The 12,062-nt window shown below is 36.2% G+C and overlaps 2 protein-coding genes across 5 annotated transcripts; one reads left to right on the forward strand and one right to left on the reverse strand.

Moving 5' to 3' along the window:
* Positions 1-122: 122 nt before the first annotated feature.
* Positions 123-5,428, forward strand: LOC123203852 (protein IQ-DOMAIN 31-like). Of its 4 annotated transcripts, none has more exons than XM_044620304.1 (9): positions 125-257; positions 379-409; positions 485-534; positions 1,308-1,439; positions 2,070-2,366; positions 2,562-2,765; positions 3,434-3,514; positions 3,851-4,889; positions 5,026-5,428. In XM_044620304.1, exons 4-9 carry the CDS (start codon positions 1,356-1,358, stop codon positions 5,052-5,054), a joined length of 1,734 nt encoding a protein of 577 aa, XP_044476239.1. In that variant the 5' UTR covers positions 125-257; positions 379-409; positions 485-534; positions 1,308-1,355; the 3' UTR covers positions 5,055-5,428. The 4 variants fall into 4 exon arrangements, with proteins under 4 accessions (XP_044476238.1, XP_044476241.1, XP_044476239.1 ...); XM_044620305.1 differs by having other exon boundaries at positions 129-257; positions 376-409; XM_044620303.1 differs by lacking the exon at positions 379-409 and having other exon boundaries at positions 123-257.
* Positions 5,429-5,959: 531 nt separating this feature from the next.
* On the reverse strand, positions 5,960-12,051 carry LOC123204845 (ABC transporter A family member 2-like). The gene is made up of 16 exons (XM_044621649.1): positions 11,519-12,051; positions 11,029-11,260; positions 10,750-10,919; positions 10,479-10,664; positions 10,278-10,373; positions 10,005-10,205; positions 9,636-9,795; positions 9,319-9,542; positions 8,741-8,858; positions 8,556-8,632; positions 8,364-8,453; positions 8,004-8,147; positions 7,610-7,915; positions 7,445-7,525; positions 6,558-6,734; positions 5,960-6,429 (listed from the first exon to the last, which is right to left on the reverse strand). The coding sequence occupies exons 1-16, from the start codon at positions 11,885-11,887 to the stop codon at positions 6,163-6,165; spliced, it is 2,898 nt and encodes a 965-aa protein (XP_044477584.1). The 5' UTR covers positions 11,888-12,051; the 3' UTR covers positions 5,960-6,162.
* Positions 12,052-12,062: the final 11 nt, after the last annotated feature.

Below are 12,062 nucleotides of genomic sequence, written 5' to 3' on the forward strand. Positions count from 1 at the left end.
GCCACCGATATTCAGACACTGTTCCAAAATCCTACGGGTGTAACTAAAATATCCAGTATCTCACTGGGGACTTGCTTTCAGCTTAACATTACTATTTATTAATTTTAAAATTTCGAATGCAGTCTTTTTTTGCGCTATCAGTACACAGAACAGAGAGCAAGCAAAGCAAAGCAGAAAAAAAAAAGAAAATCCATGAAACTTTATTTCTTTTGCCCTTGATTCTGAAGTTCAGCGAGTCGGTGACTCGCACACTCATGGTACATTTCCTTTTATTTTTCTCGATAAATCTTTGTTTAGTGTCTTCTACACATACTTTGAGATAATTTATTTTGTATTTGTTATTTTTGAAATTTTCCGTGTATGCTTTTCTGATAGTAGATTTGAAAGTTGGAAGCGCCACATTTGTCTGGTAACTTTCAGATCTAGTGAAAATCCAACTTATACGTGTTAATGTACTGATTACTTTGCTTTTTTTCTCCTGTAGTATCTTGTGGTTCTGTATCCGTAGCAGATCGCGAAGTTAAGCTTTCTAAAGTAAGTAATTTGTATTTGAATTCTAGATTTTGCTTTCGCGTTGATTTCTTGCCCGTTATCTTTGAATATTATGGTCTTGAATAGATTAGATCACTGTGTTTTACATAATTGCTTTTTCAATTCTATTAACACTGCTTCACTGCAATCACGATGCCTCCATTTTAAAACATAGGGTAATTTTTCAAAGCTTTGGCTCTAAAATATTGGAATTGAGATGTTAATTTTTTTTAACTGAATCCCTATTACATGTAATAGTTCTAGTCAAAATAAAGGTGAAATACTCTCTATTGCATTTATATTTTCAAATTAAATTGTTATGAGTAGCAGTGTCCCTCTATTGTTAGATTGTTAGTAATAACAAGAAAAGTGCACTATTATAAGTATATGGACCTAATAAGTACCAAGCCTTTTGTGATGGCCTCCACAACAAGGTGTGCAACTAGTAGTCAATGAATTTGACTTACACAAAATTTATCACATTTAGTATTGTTGAATTTAAATTTCTTCTCTGAAAATGAGCAGAGGCAATGGTTTCTGACATTTATATTGAGACGTGGTCTTTGATTAAAAAACAATGTGAACGTAAATTACTTCACATGTCCCTTTGAGTTTAGGAAGAATAGTTGAAATGACTAAATGTTGTACTGGTACATGGTTCAAGTACTTCCGATGGATTTCTGCTTCCTTTATTTCATGATACTGTTTGTGTTGTAGATGATTTCTTCAAATTAAATTTGATGGATGGAAAAGATAATATCCTTTGCATGATGCAGGAAGTGAGATTGAAGTTTGAGTTACTGCAAATTCTAGTCTTTTTAGCTATGGGAAAATCACCTGGAAAATGGATCAAGACTGTACTTTTTGGCAAGAAGTCTTCTAAATCTCATACTTCAAAAGGACGGGAGGTAAATATGAAGTTGTAATTATGCTTGATGCTTTGTAAAACCGCTTTAAATTTTTTATGCAACAATGAATTTGAATTTAAAACATATTAGTGGTGAGATGAGTTTTTCCTCTTCAGTCTTCAATATTTTAAACTTTCACAAGACTATTGGCATGGTACTTTTCTGGAACACAACTAGACGGCTTAATTTTCACATTAGATTGCAGCTTGAATAAGTGAACTGTTATATTGATCCTGGTGTAATTGCATTGTGCTTTGATGTTATGAAGTTGATGTTGCCCAATTCCTGAAAATCATTACTTGGACCTGAAATCTTCTATGGAAGATTCATGTACCCAAGGTTTTAAAACCCTAGTAATTTGCTATAGCTTATCTGACATAATGACTTTTGGGTAATTTAGAGCACAATTTTGTGGCCACACCTTCATCACAAGGATATTGCTGCATATGCTCATACTAGCAAATTTACTACATTTTCATTTATCATATGGACAGTATTAGTAATCTACTTTGGTGCTATTGCTTGAATTAAACAAGTTTATAATTTAGATGTATATGCTATGGTTATCGTTATTATGATAAGTATTTTACTTTATAATATGGGTTTTATTTATTTTTTAATTTCCAACAGAAAGTTGCAAATGAAAATGAGGTTTTGGTTTCTGTCAAGGCAACAGACACTGATAATAATTTGAATCTTCCTTTGGCTTCTCAGCCAAACACATATACCACTCATCAAAATGAAATGAATTTAGTGTTGGGAAAAAAGGAAGCTGCAGATATATCAAATGATGGGGCAATATCATTGCCTGGGATTCAAGCTCCAGATTCACAAAATTTCATACCCGAAGATGAACCATATGATCCTGAGAAAATCAGGCTAGTGAAAGCAGCAACAAAGGTGCAGGCTGCTTTCAGGAGTTACTTGGTAATCTTCTTCCTTTTTGAATGTTTTCGGAGGCTTGTACACTCACAAACTGGCTTTGATTTTCTGTCTTTGTACACTGAATGGAGTCTTGATGATGTATAGCCTTGATCTTATTCAATATGTTAGATTTTGTTTTATGGACATAATTATGCTTTTGATGTTATGTCTATACTAACATAAGCTTTCACAATGAAGGCTCGCCGAGCATTTTGGGCTCTCAAAGGCATAATAAAGTTGCAGGCTCTCATTCGGGGACACCTGGTGCGGAAACAAGCAGTTGCTACTTTGTGCTCTATGCTAGGGATTGTGAAGTTGCAGGCTCTTGGTCGTGGCAGAATGGTTAGACATTCTGATATCGGACTTGAAGTGAGCAGAAACTGCAATCTAGTGAAGCTTTTGGTAATTTCTTGAGTACTCAGTAAATTGGAAATTTTTAATCATAGTTCATGTTTTCTGGTTTAACTTTAAGAAGAGATTCCTTCAATCAATTAAATGCATATTTGTCTGAGTTTAATTGAATTGTGATGTGTAATTGCTCTTTTATTATTATTGTTTGCGATGTGGTTGGGTTGCAGCACATTCAGAATGGGGGGAGCCTACAGTTAGATGGTTTATATCCATATGAACTTGTTGCAATCATCATAATTGAGTTATAAAGCCCATTGATCACCATCACCCAAATTCCAGTGGTTTAGTATCACCTCAGGACCTAATGTTTCCCCCACAGATGTCTATGATTGTACCTATTCATTATTTGATTGTGAATCTTCTCTTTCAAGAGTCACCCTATGCTGGACGTTATAAGATACCATATGAGCTTGAAATCTTGGTCACACATACTACTTTGAGTTATGGAGTAATTTTCTGGATCTTTTAGTGTAGTTAACTTTTAGATTTTTCCTTTCATGATGCGATTTTTCAAGCACAAAGTGTATTGGTAGCATACATGAGAAAGATACATCACTTGCACGTTTTCATGACATTTGTTAAACTTCCTGAATTTCTACACGCCCTGGTTTATCTCTAATTATTTATTGTCTTTTTCTTCTTTGTGTTCTGTCCTTCAGGAGGGCAAGCCTGTGAAGTCTGTTGGAGTTAATTTGTCTATTCAAGCAACAAAGCTTTCAACAAATGCTTTTATCTCCAAGGTATGCTTAGAGTCATGTCATGCCTCTGTGTGTTGCTATGATATTTATTTATTGCAAATAAGCAATAGTTTGAGTTACCATGACTTTGTGTCATAACATTTAAGGTTACTGAAATGTCCCTATTGATGTCCAAGTAGGTCTTTTGTTTTAAACAATAAAAGAAAAACTAACTTCTAGTCATGCTGAATCCACTGTATTGGTGGTCAGGTACCTGCTTATTGAACTAATAATCCACTGTTAGCTATGCAAGGGATTTATTTGCAATTTTTAAGTGAATGTCCACCCGTGTTGATTTATTTTGTATCAGCAAAGTGATTGTTAAATTTGTTGATTTAGCTGCTTGCTCCATCACCTACTGTGATGCCTTTACACATCCAATATGGTCCTGAGGAACCAAATTCAGTCACAAACTGGTTAAAACGCTGGTCAGCTTCTCAGTTCTGGAAACCGGCTCCCCAACCAAAAAAAGCATTAGAGTCAAAAACTCAGAAGAAGCAGGTTAATTCTCAAACCATTGAAGCTGAAACGGGGAGACCAAAAAGAAGCGTCCGGAGGGTTCCTGCTGCAAATGTTGAGAATATCTCATTGCAGTCAACCCCTGAATTTGAGAAATCCAAACGGAGTCTGAAGAAAGTTACTAGTGAACCAGTGGATCCAGTGCATGAAAATGCACAAAATGAACTTGAAAAGGTTAAGCGCAGCCTCAGAAAGGTTCATAACCCTGTGTTAGAGACTTCTCTTTCTATGCAGTCAGAGTTTGAATTTGAGAAGCCAAAGGCAAGTTTGGAAAATGTCTCAGGCACTTTAAGCCATGAAATTTTAGAACAAAGCATGGGTAGTTCCGGTGAGAAGATGAAGAAAGAGATGACTTTGACACTATCCAAACTCCCCGATGCAGAATCTACTCTAGGACCAGTTGAGATGAAGGAGACATCAGATTTACCTTCTGGTGATCTAGTTGCAGCTGAGTCAAAGCCTTTGATAGACAATGGTAGTAAAGACGAGGCTATCCCTGTATCAAACAGTGAGCTGAATCCAAAGGAGGATTTGGCAAACAATGAGAATCACAAACCAAGCAGGAAAGCTTCTACGCCGGTGAAGCAAGAACATGTAGAGAATGGGCTGCAAAACAGTCCAACGCTGCCAAGCTATATGGCAGCAACTGAATCTGCAAAGGCTAAGCTGAGACTACAAGGTTCCCCAAGGTCTGCTGAAGATGATGCTGACAGAAGTAGTGCCAGTCGACGTCAATCACTGCCTTCTTCAACTAATAGCAGAATCAGCTCTCACTCACCAAGGACGCAGAGGCCTCTTAATGCTGGCAAAGGTGGTCATAGAAGTGATAAAAATCACTCATCATTGAGAGATGGACATGGTATAAGATGTTGGCGCTTAGTAGAGTAACTGGGTCTTATATTTGTTTCCATTATAATCTCAAAACTACTCTCTTTCCCTGTTTTCTTTTTTCAACATTTTATTAATTATACTCCATGGTGATTGGTTTTTTGCAGCAAAGGTAACCCAAGAGTGGAGAAGGTGATTTGCTGGAAAAATCTGATTTCCCAGAGTCAGTGCAAGAGTTTTTCATCAAATTTCTGTCTTGTACGAACATACTGAGACCGGGTCTATAGTTGGAGGTATGTGTGCTTGCCAAAAGACTTACAAAATTTCTGATTTGGGATGTTTCTTTATTGCTGTACATCATAGGTTTTGAGCTGTTGTTGGTTGACATGGGATTTGGTTGTTCATAGTGTGATTGTATACATCCACTTCCACTTTCAATCTCATATTGGTTCATATTTTCCCCTTTGGCAGAGCTGAATTTTTCAAATTAGTTTATCCTAATTTTATTTATGGCTTGTAAAAATATTAGTGTAGTAGCAAAAATACAATGATATTCCTGAAATGCCCCGATACATGTGTGTACTAACGTTGTATGGCTTTTTTTTTTTTTTTAATGGTGAATTGAAGAGATTATCTGGCATTTTCAGTGATTGTTTTTCAGAACTAAGTTAGGATCAAAATACATTATTGCAAACTAGTATATTTCATAATTTACTAACAAAGGTAAATTAAGCTTAAATTGCTCATAGATGTTTGAAGGCTTTATAAAAGGTGATATTTTTTTTCCTATTTACCTTCTCAAGGTATATAACCAAACTGAAAATCACGAAAAGTTGTGGTCAAAATCGATTGAAAACCATGGAAACCACAGTCCTAAGTTTTTTTTTTTCAATTTTTACATATGAGAAGATATATGAGACAATACTTCTCAAAAACTGTCTGGTATTATCCAACACTCGATTCATTTTGGTGCTTTTTTGTGATTTTTGACCAGTTTTATCTATAGCATTTGGGGATTCTCAACGGGAGGATAGTCAAGTTTAATAATAAAAGACATGAATTGAGTATCGGTTTCAAAATTATGACTAAACACAGACATCATTGGATGAGAAACATTTATTATTCAATAAATATACTTAAACTCGTTTTAAAATTTTATAATGCTGGTATCATCAATTCATCCAACTGGTAGGGCTGGTCTTAGGCTTGGTGAAGGTCTATAAGCATGACAGTGAAGCGCACATATATTAATTATTAAAATAACAAAATCGGTGTGTACTACCAATAGTCAATTTGTGTTCATACTAGGAGGATGTTGTAGCATCAATCTGGCTGGGATCAAGCACAATTCCATGAACTGGTCTTCTTTGCCTGAAGAATCTTCCCTGGGAAGTTGATGCTGAGGGAGCTAGTGTCTGCACATTAGGCGGTATAGGAGTTTCAGTGGAGTGACCAGAAATGCAGAGGGCACCAGAATCATCTTGCTGCCAGTATACTTCAACCATAATCCCTCTAGGATTCTCTGCAGTTTCTGTTCCTGGGATCCCCACAAACCTTGCTCCTGGAGGTATCTGCATTACCATTTAAGAAACATGGTAACAATATGCAACAAATAATCACTGGAATCTTTTTACATTACATTGCATTGCATTGCATTATGATACACAAAAAATTCCGATAAGAAAAGAATAGCACATACCTGAACTGAAGCCCCTGATAACAAGCTTAGAGTGACCAATCTCCCCTCAGCTGCAGCATCGTCTAGTTCTGCTTGTCTTGCGATGTTTAAGAAAACTTCTTCTAGAGTTGAAAGACCTAATTGAATATCGGCTATACTGAATTCTCTTTCTCTTTCTTGCAGCTCCTTAAAAAAATTCTGATCAAGTTTTACCAAGTCAGAGCAGAACAATAGAAAAAAAAAAAAAAAAAGATTCTAATCTCTGTAAATCTCTTATTGTTTTGGCGTCGATGAATTCATTGCAAGATGCATTATGCCGAGGAAAAGATAAGTAGTTTCAAAATTTCTTATTTCTCTTTACATAAAGTATATTATGGTAACAAAACTGATATAATGATAACTCTTTACTAGGCTATGACGCAAATCCATAATTAACATCCAAACTAGGGGTGTAAATTGAGCTTTTGGCTTGACTAATGTGCTCAGAGCTTGAACAGCTTGAGTTCAGATCTAGAGCTTGAGTATGGTTGACTCGGTGCACTCATGAACTCACGGCTCGATTCGAATAAAATATCAATAAGTTACTAAAAGTTTTAAATCTTATAATTACTCTCCAAAAACTTATTTATTTACTTTAATTACAAGGGTAATTGATAAAAATATAAAAGTTATAAAGTTAAAATATAATAATTTGGAAATTAGGGGTTTAAAAAAATATTTCAAGCTGAACTCGAGTCAACCAAACTTATCTGGAGCTTGAGCTCTAACTAAAGTTAATCGAACCGAGTTCAAGTGAAGCACTACCCGGCTCAATTACACCCCTATCCGAATTCCAAACCAAAGTCGCAACAATGAAAGGAGGACAATTCCATGTTAAGAAAAAGAATCAAACTGTGAGAAATGCTTACTGTCAAAAGCTCCTCTCTATCATGAGGGATGATAAATGTTAGGAATGCTTTGTTCTCCTCTTTTGGGACGACATCTAAACGCTGCCAATATATTGCAAAAATCAGATGATGCCAAATCTTTCAAGGTTAAAGAAAAGTATAGATCTTTTTATGTATTCTGCATACAATTTTAAAGAACTGCTTCACCGCATCATGATGAGGTGTTGCAACTGTTTCTGGCTCGTTAGGACTTTGTCCAGTTTTGCTTTCAGTGAAGCTGACAGTAGCAACAAAGCCAGTACCAAACCGTGACTTTAATCTGATTGAGGTTCCAATACAGCAGAGCCTTCCCTTTGCCATGATTCCTATGCGGTCACTCAGAATATCAGCTTCTTCCATTGAGTGTGTTGTCAGGATAATGGCACGCCCTTTCTTCGCGTCTTGTATTATATCCCACACATGCCTCCTTGTTATTGGATCCATTCCAGTAGTCTGCAGATCAAGATAATCGAAAATTAAGGAAACCATTTACATAAATAGATGCATTACTCATGACGAAAAGTTCGTCTAATCTGCTTACTGGCTCATCCAGAATGACCAACTTCGGATTGCCAATTAGAGCTATTGCAACACTCAGGCGACGCTTCATTCCTCCACTGTAACTCCCAGCTCTTACTTTGGCTGCCTTAGTGAGCCTCACTTCTGCTAATGAATTCTCAGTAACCTGTATTTAAGTTGAAACGTTTGTCTTGACAAAAATGATAGAACAAAGAGTTTTTCATTTATAAATGAGCTCATCAAGTAGGGCATCATTAGTTAATACGATGAACACCTTCAAGGGTAAACGTAGAGACAGAGTTACTTAGGGATCTCAAGGCATGTTTGGAGTCTTCATATATAATGACCAGAAAAGTAGCTACCAGGTTTGCAAAGCACATACCGATTTGATTGAATCAGGAGGTAGGCCTTTGATACTAGCAAAGAGATGGAGGTGCTCTTCACCGGATAATGCATTCCAGAGAATATCAAACTTAGAAGACAAAAAGTTCAAAGAAAGGTTAGTTTGGTATTGATTGGAAAGTTAAAATTAGTGAAAATCATCCAAATGTTACTCTGAGAGATAGAGAATCACCTGGGGACATACTCCTATTATTTTCCGAATCTTTGACATGCCAACAGAGCTTCCAATGGAATTCCCATAAATAAGTGCTGACAATAAATCAAATTTTATTGCTAACATTCCACTAGAAGTCATATTAAATGTAAACGCAACTGTGCATCGACAAAAACACAACACACATTCAAACAAGATTTTACCATCTCCACCAGTCACTGGTGTTACACCAGTCAAACAGCTGATTGTTGTAGTTTTTCCAGCACCGTTGGGTCCAAGAAGACAAAATAATTGATCCTTTGCAATATTTACCCATAAACCCTGACAGATAACTAGAGAATAAGTAACGGGTTTATTTCATGGAAGTCACCAATAAAATAAATTTGTACCCCCAGTGTCATCTTTCACATGACTTTGGTTAACTCATGACTGAAGTAAAAGGAAATACAATTGTGATAACAAAAAACTAGTGATCAGAAGAAAAAAGAGTATCCTTCCATCCATCTAAAGGATTCCATTGATTCTGCAGGAGGACCCTTAAAAGGCCAACAATCAAATGAATCAAATGTTTCTGCAGGAAGATTGCTTCAAACCAATTCCAGCAAAACATTCAATGAATTTTAAATTTGAAGAAAGTTTCAGTAAAAACAACAGCAAGTGCATTAAAAAATATTGTGATTATCATTTTGACATGAGTCTCCTACATGGAAGTAATACAGTGGTAAGTCCAACAATAAAAAAATGTCTTTCTTCTACCTTCTCAAACAAAGATTACTCTTACCTTAACAGCGTGGTAAGGTGAAGTCTTCTTGCATTTACAGCAACCTATCTTCCTAGTTCCAGGATATGTTTTTACAAGGCCACGTATCTGGACTGCCACATTCAGCTCAACACCTTCCCTAATTTGCTGTTTAACAATGCTTTCCTCTTCAAGAACATCATCGTCATCTGGAGTAATATGATCCAATGGAGGGACCGAACCAATACAACTACAAATACCACCCTCTTTGAAGGGAGGATAAATTAGCAATTTCATAATATTAGCCAACATTGCCAAATAGAACTGATAAGCATAGATTGAAGTTTAAACTTGCTTACCTTCAGGCTTGCTTCCACCTTTCCCTGTCCAATACCAGGGGTTTAAAAAGTAAAATATAGATTTCCTCACACCAGCTTTATTTGCAATTATATTATCAAAATAGATAGCCAATAAAAACCATGCAAAAAATGTTGCCAAAAGCCACATGTAGATATCATTCTGTCAAGTGCATGAAAAGCCACAAACATTGCAACATCATGTCAGTTAATCAGCTTTCCAAGTGAGGAGATAAATTAATAGATAAAATAAATATAGGATAAAGTTTCAAAAAATTAACAGGGTAGCAACAAAAGCAAAGATGACCTCTTTGCAGATGTTGAGTGAACTATCACAAATTTAGGATTTTGAGCTTCAAAATATTTACATACAATTGTTATCACACACTCAGTATCATTTGGTGCACACTCTGCCCGTCTACTCCAACTTATCCCAATATCTCCAGGTGAGGAAGTTGCATCAGCAAGCAGCTTTAGGGCTTCGGCAAGAAGATTAGGTGGGAACAGTGACCATATGATTCTATATGTATTAGAAAAAGTTTCAGAGTAAGGGAAACCAGAAGCCGTAACAACCTGTAATAACAAATGAAGACCTATAAGCACAATAGACATATAACTACAATTCAAATAGCAGGGAAAGCTTGCCTGAGTCAAAGAGCCAACTATAAATATGGAGAAACCCACTGTTGTGGATGATGATGACTTGCTAATGAGGGATGAAAACATGAAGGCGAAGCCAGTCTAGCATCAAGGGTCAAAAGAATAGATCAAGGTTATATGTCTGCTCAATACAAAAAGAGAACTCCAGGAAAAGGATTTGTAAGGATTGTTCAGAAATGTGCTTACCATATTGAGTTCAAAAAGGAAGAACACAAAGAACAAGATTACAAAACTATTGTTCAAGAAAAAATTAAATTGGAACATCATTCCAAAAAGAACTATGAAGAGTGATGAAAAAAGTGTAATGATTCCCTCCCATGATAGCCATGATAACCAGTAGGCAGAATCATAAAGACCCATCATAGTCATTGCCTGTTGAAAAACATAAGAAATCATATGAAAATATGGATGATTTTTCAGGGAAGCAGAAATGCTATTCCTAATCTAACTTTAATACCTGGCGAAGTTTGAGCTCTTTCTCAGTGACCAAAGAACCAATTTGAAACACCAAACCAAACATGGCAGCTGCAAGGAAAAAGCTTGGTCCTATTGAACCTACCACATTGAAAAGCTCCATTGCAGGATGAGCAAATTCCTTGAGCCCTACAACCCAGCTAAAGTTTGGATCTGAACATGCCCAGAGTCACAAAAATGAAAAATTTAGTAACCAACTAGTCAAAAGAAAAAGAAACAAAAAAAGTTGGAAGTGTTTAGAATAAAACAAACAATTCTATACCTCCAATCATTAACCTGGCAATTTCGCGCTCAGCAGCAATCTGAAGTGGGATTTGAAACTTGAACGTGGGATCTTCATAAACCCCTCCCCTTTCAACTGAAGTAGAATTAGTCTGTATGCCATAACTTATAACAGTAGCATTTCTATCCACAAAATGCAGAGCTCCTGGGCACCTCAGAGGATTATCAAAAAGCCATTCATCAACTTCAGTTTTCGTTCTAAAAGACATAACCTGCACCATAAATGCATAGACACAGATTTATTTCAACTTGCCAACAAACTTAAATCAAAGCTAACTTTTATTTAGCCTTGAAATCCTCAAACATTTCACATACAGTTCTTTAATCAACAAAAGAACAGAACTTGGTCTAATTAAAGTTCACAACTAGAATTTTAAAAAGACCCATTTTTTCTTCCAATAAACCAAACACAACTTAAATGTAAACATATGAGAATGATGACAATGTTATTCAATTAGAACTTTTTGTACCTTGTTTGAAGGAATAGCTCTACCGGGATTATTCTGCATAATGGCGCTGACAATTCTCTGAACTCTAACGCTATCATTGCCGCTCCAAACAAAGTCAATACACGGTATGTCCACGTAGAACTTGTCTTCACAAGGGGGGATAGACGGAGAGACTAAAGATCTTGGATCCCGAACAGTGGTATAGTCAGTAGAAGAGGAGGACCGAGCGTCGATAGCTAGCTTAATTATGAACATGAGCAAGATGAAGAAGAGAGAAGAAAAGAGTTGGAGGAACGTAGCAGTCTTGTGTTTCCATGAAAGCAAGAAGTTTTTCTTGAACAGTGCCTTGAATTGTTGAAAAAGAAGAGGAAATCCTGTTAACGTGTCCATGGTAAACAGATTATTCTTGGTGGGTTTTGCTTTGGCTTGGTATTTATACGTCTGTTGACACACAAGAGCGCGCTTTTGGATGTCTTCCTGTTCGGTTTCCTGATAAAAGAATGACTGAAATACGCTGGAATTGGATGAAATACAGCCATTTTAGAATAGTATGTAAATAATAAAA

This window comes from Mangifera indica, chromosome 20 (genome assembly GCF_011075055.1).
Source record: "Mangifera indica cultivar Alphonso chromosome 20, CATAS_Mindica_2.1, whole genome shotgun sequence".
Taxonomy (NCBI): domain Eukaryota; kingdom Viridiplantae; phylum Streptophyta; class Magnoliopsida; order Sapindales; family Anacardiaceae; genus Mangifera; species Mangifera indica.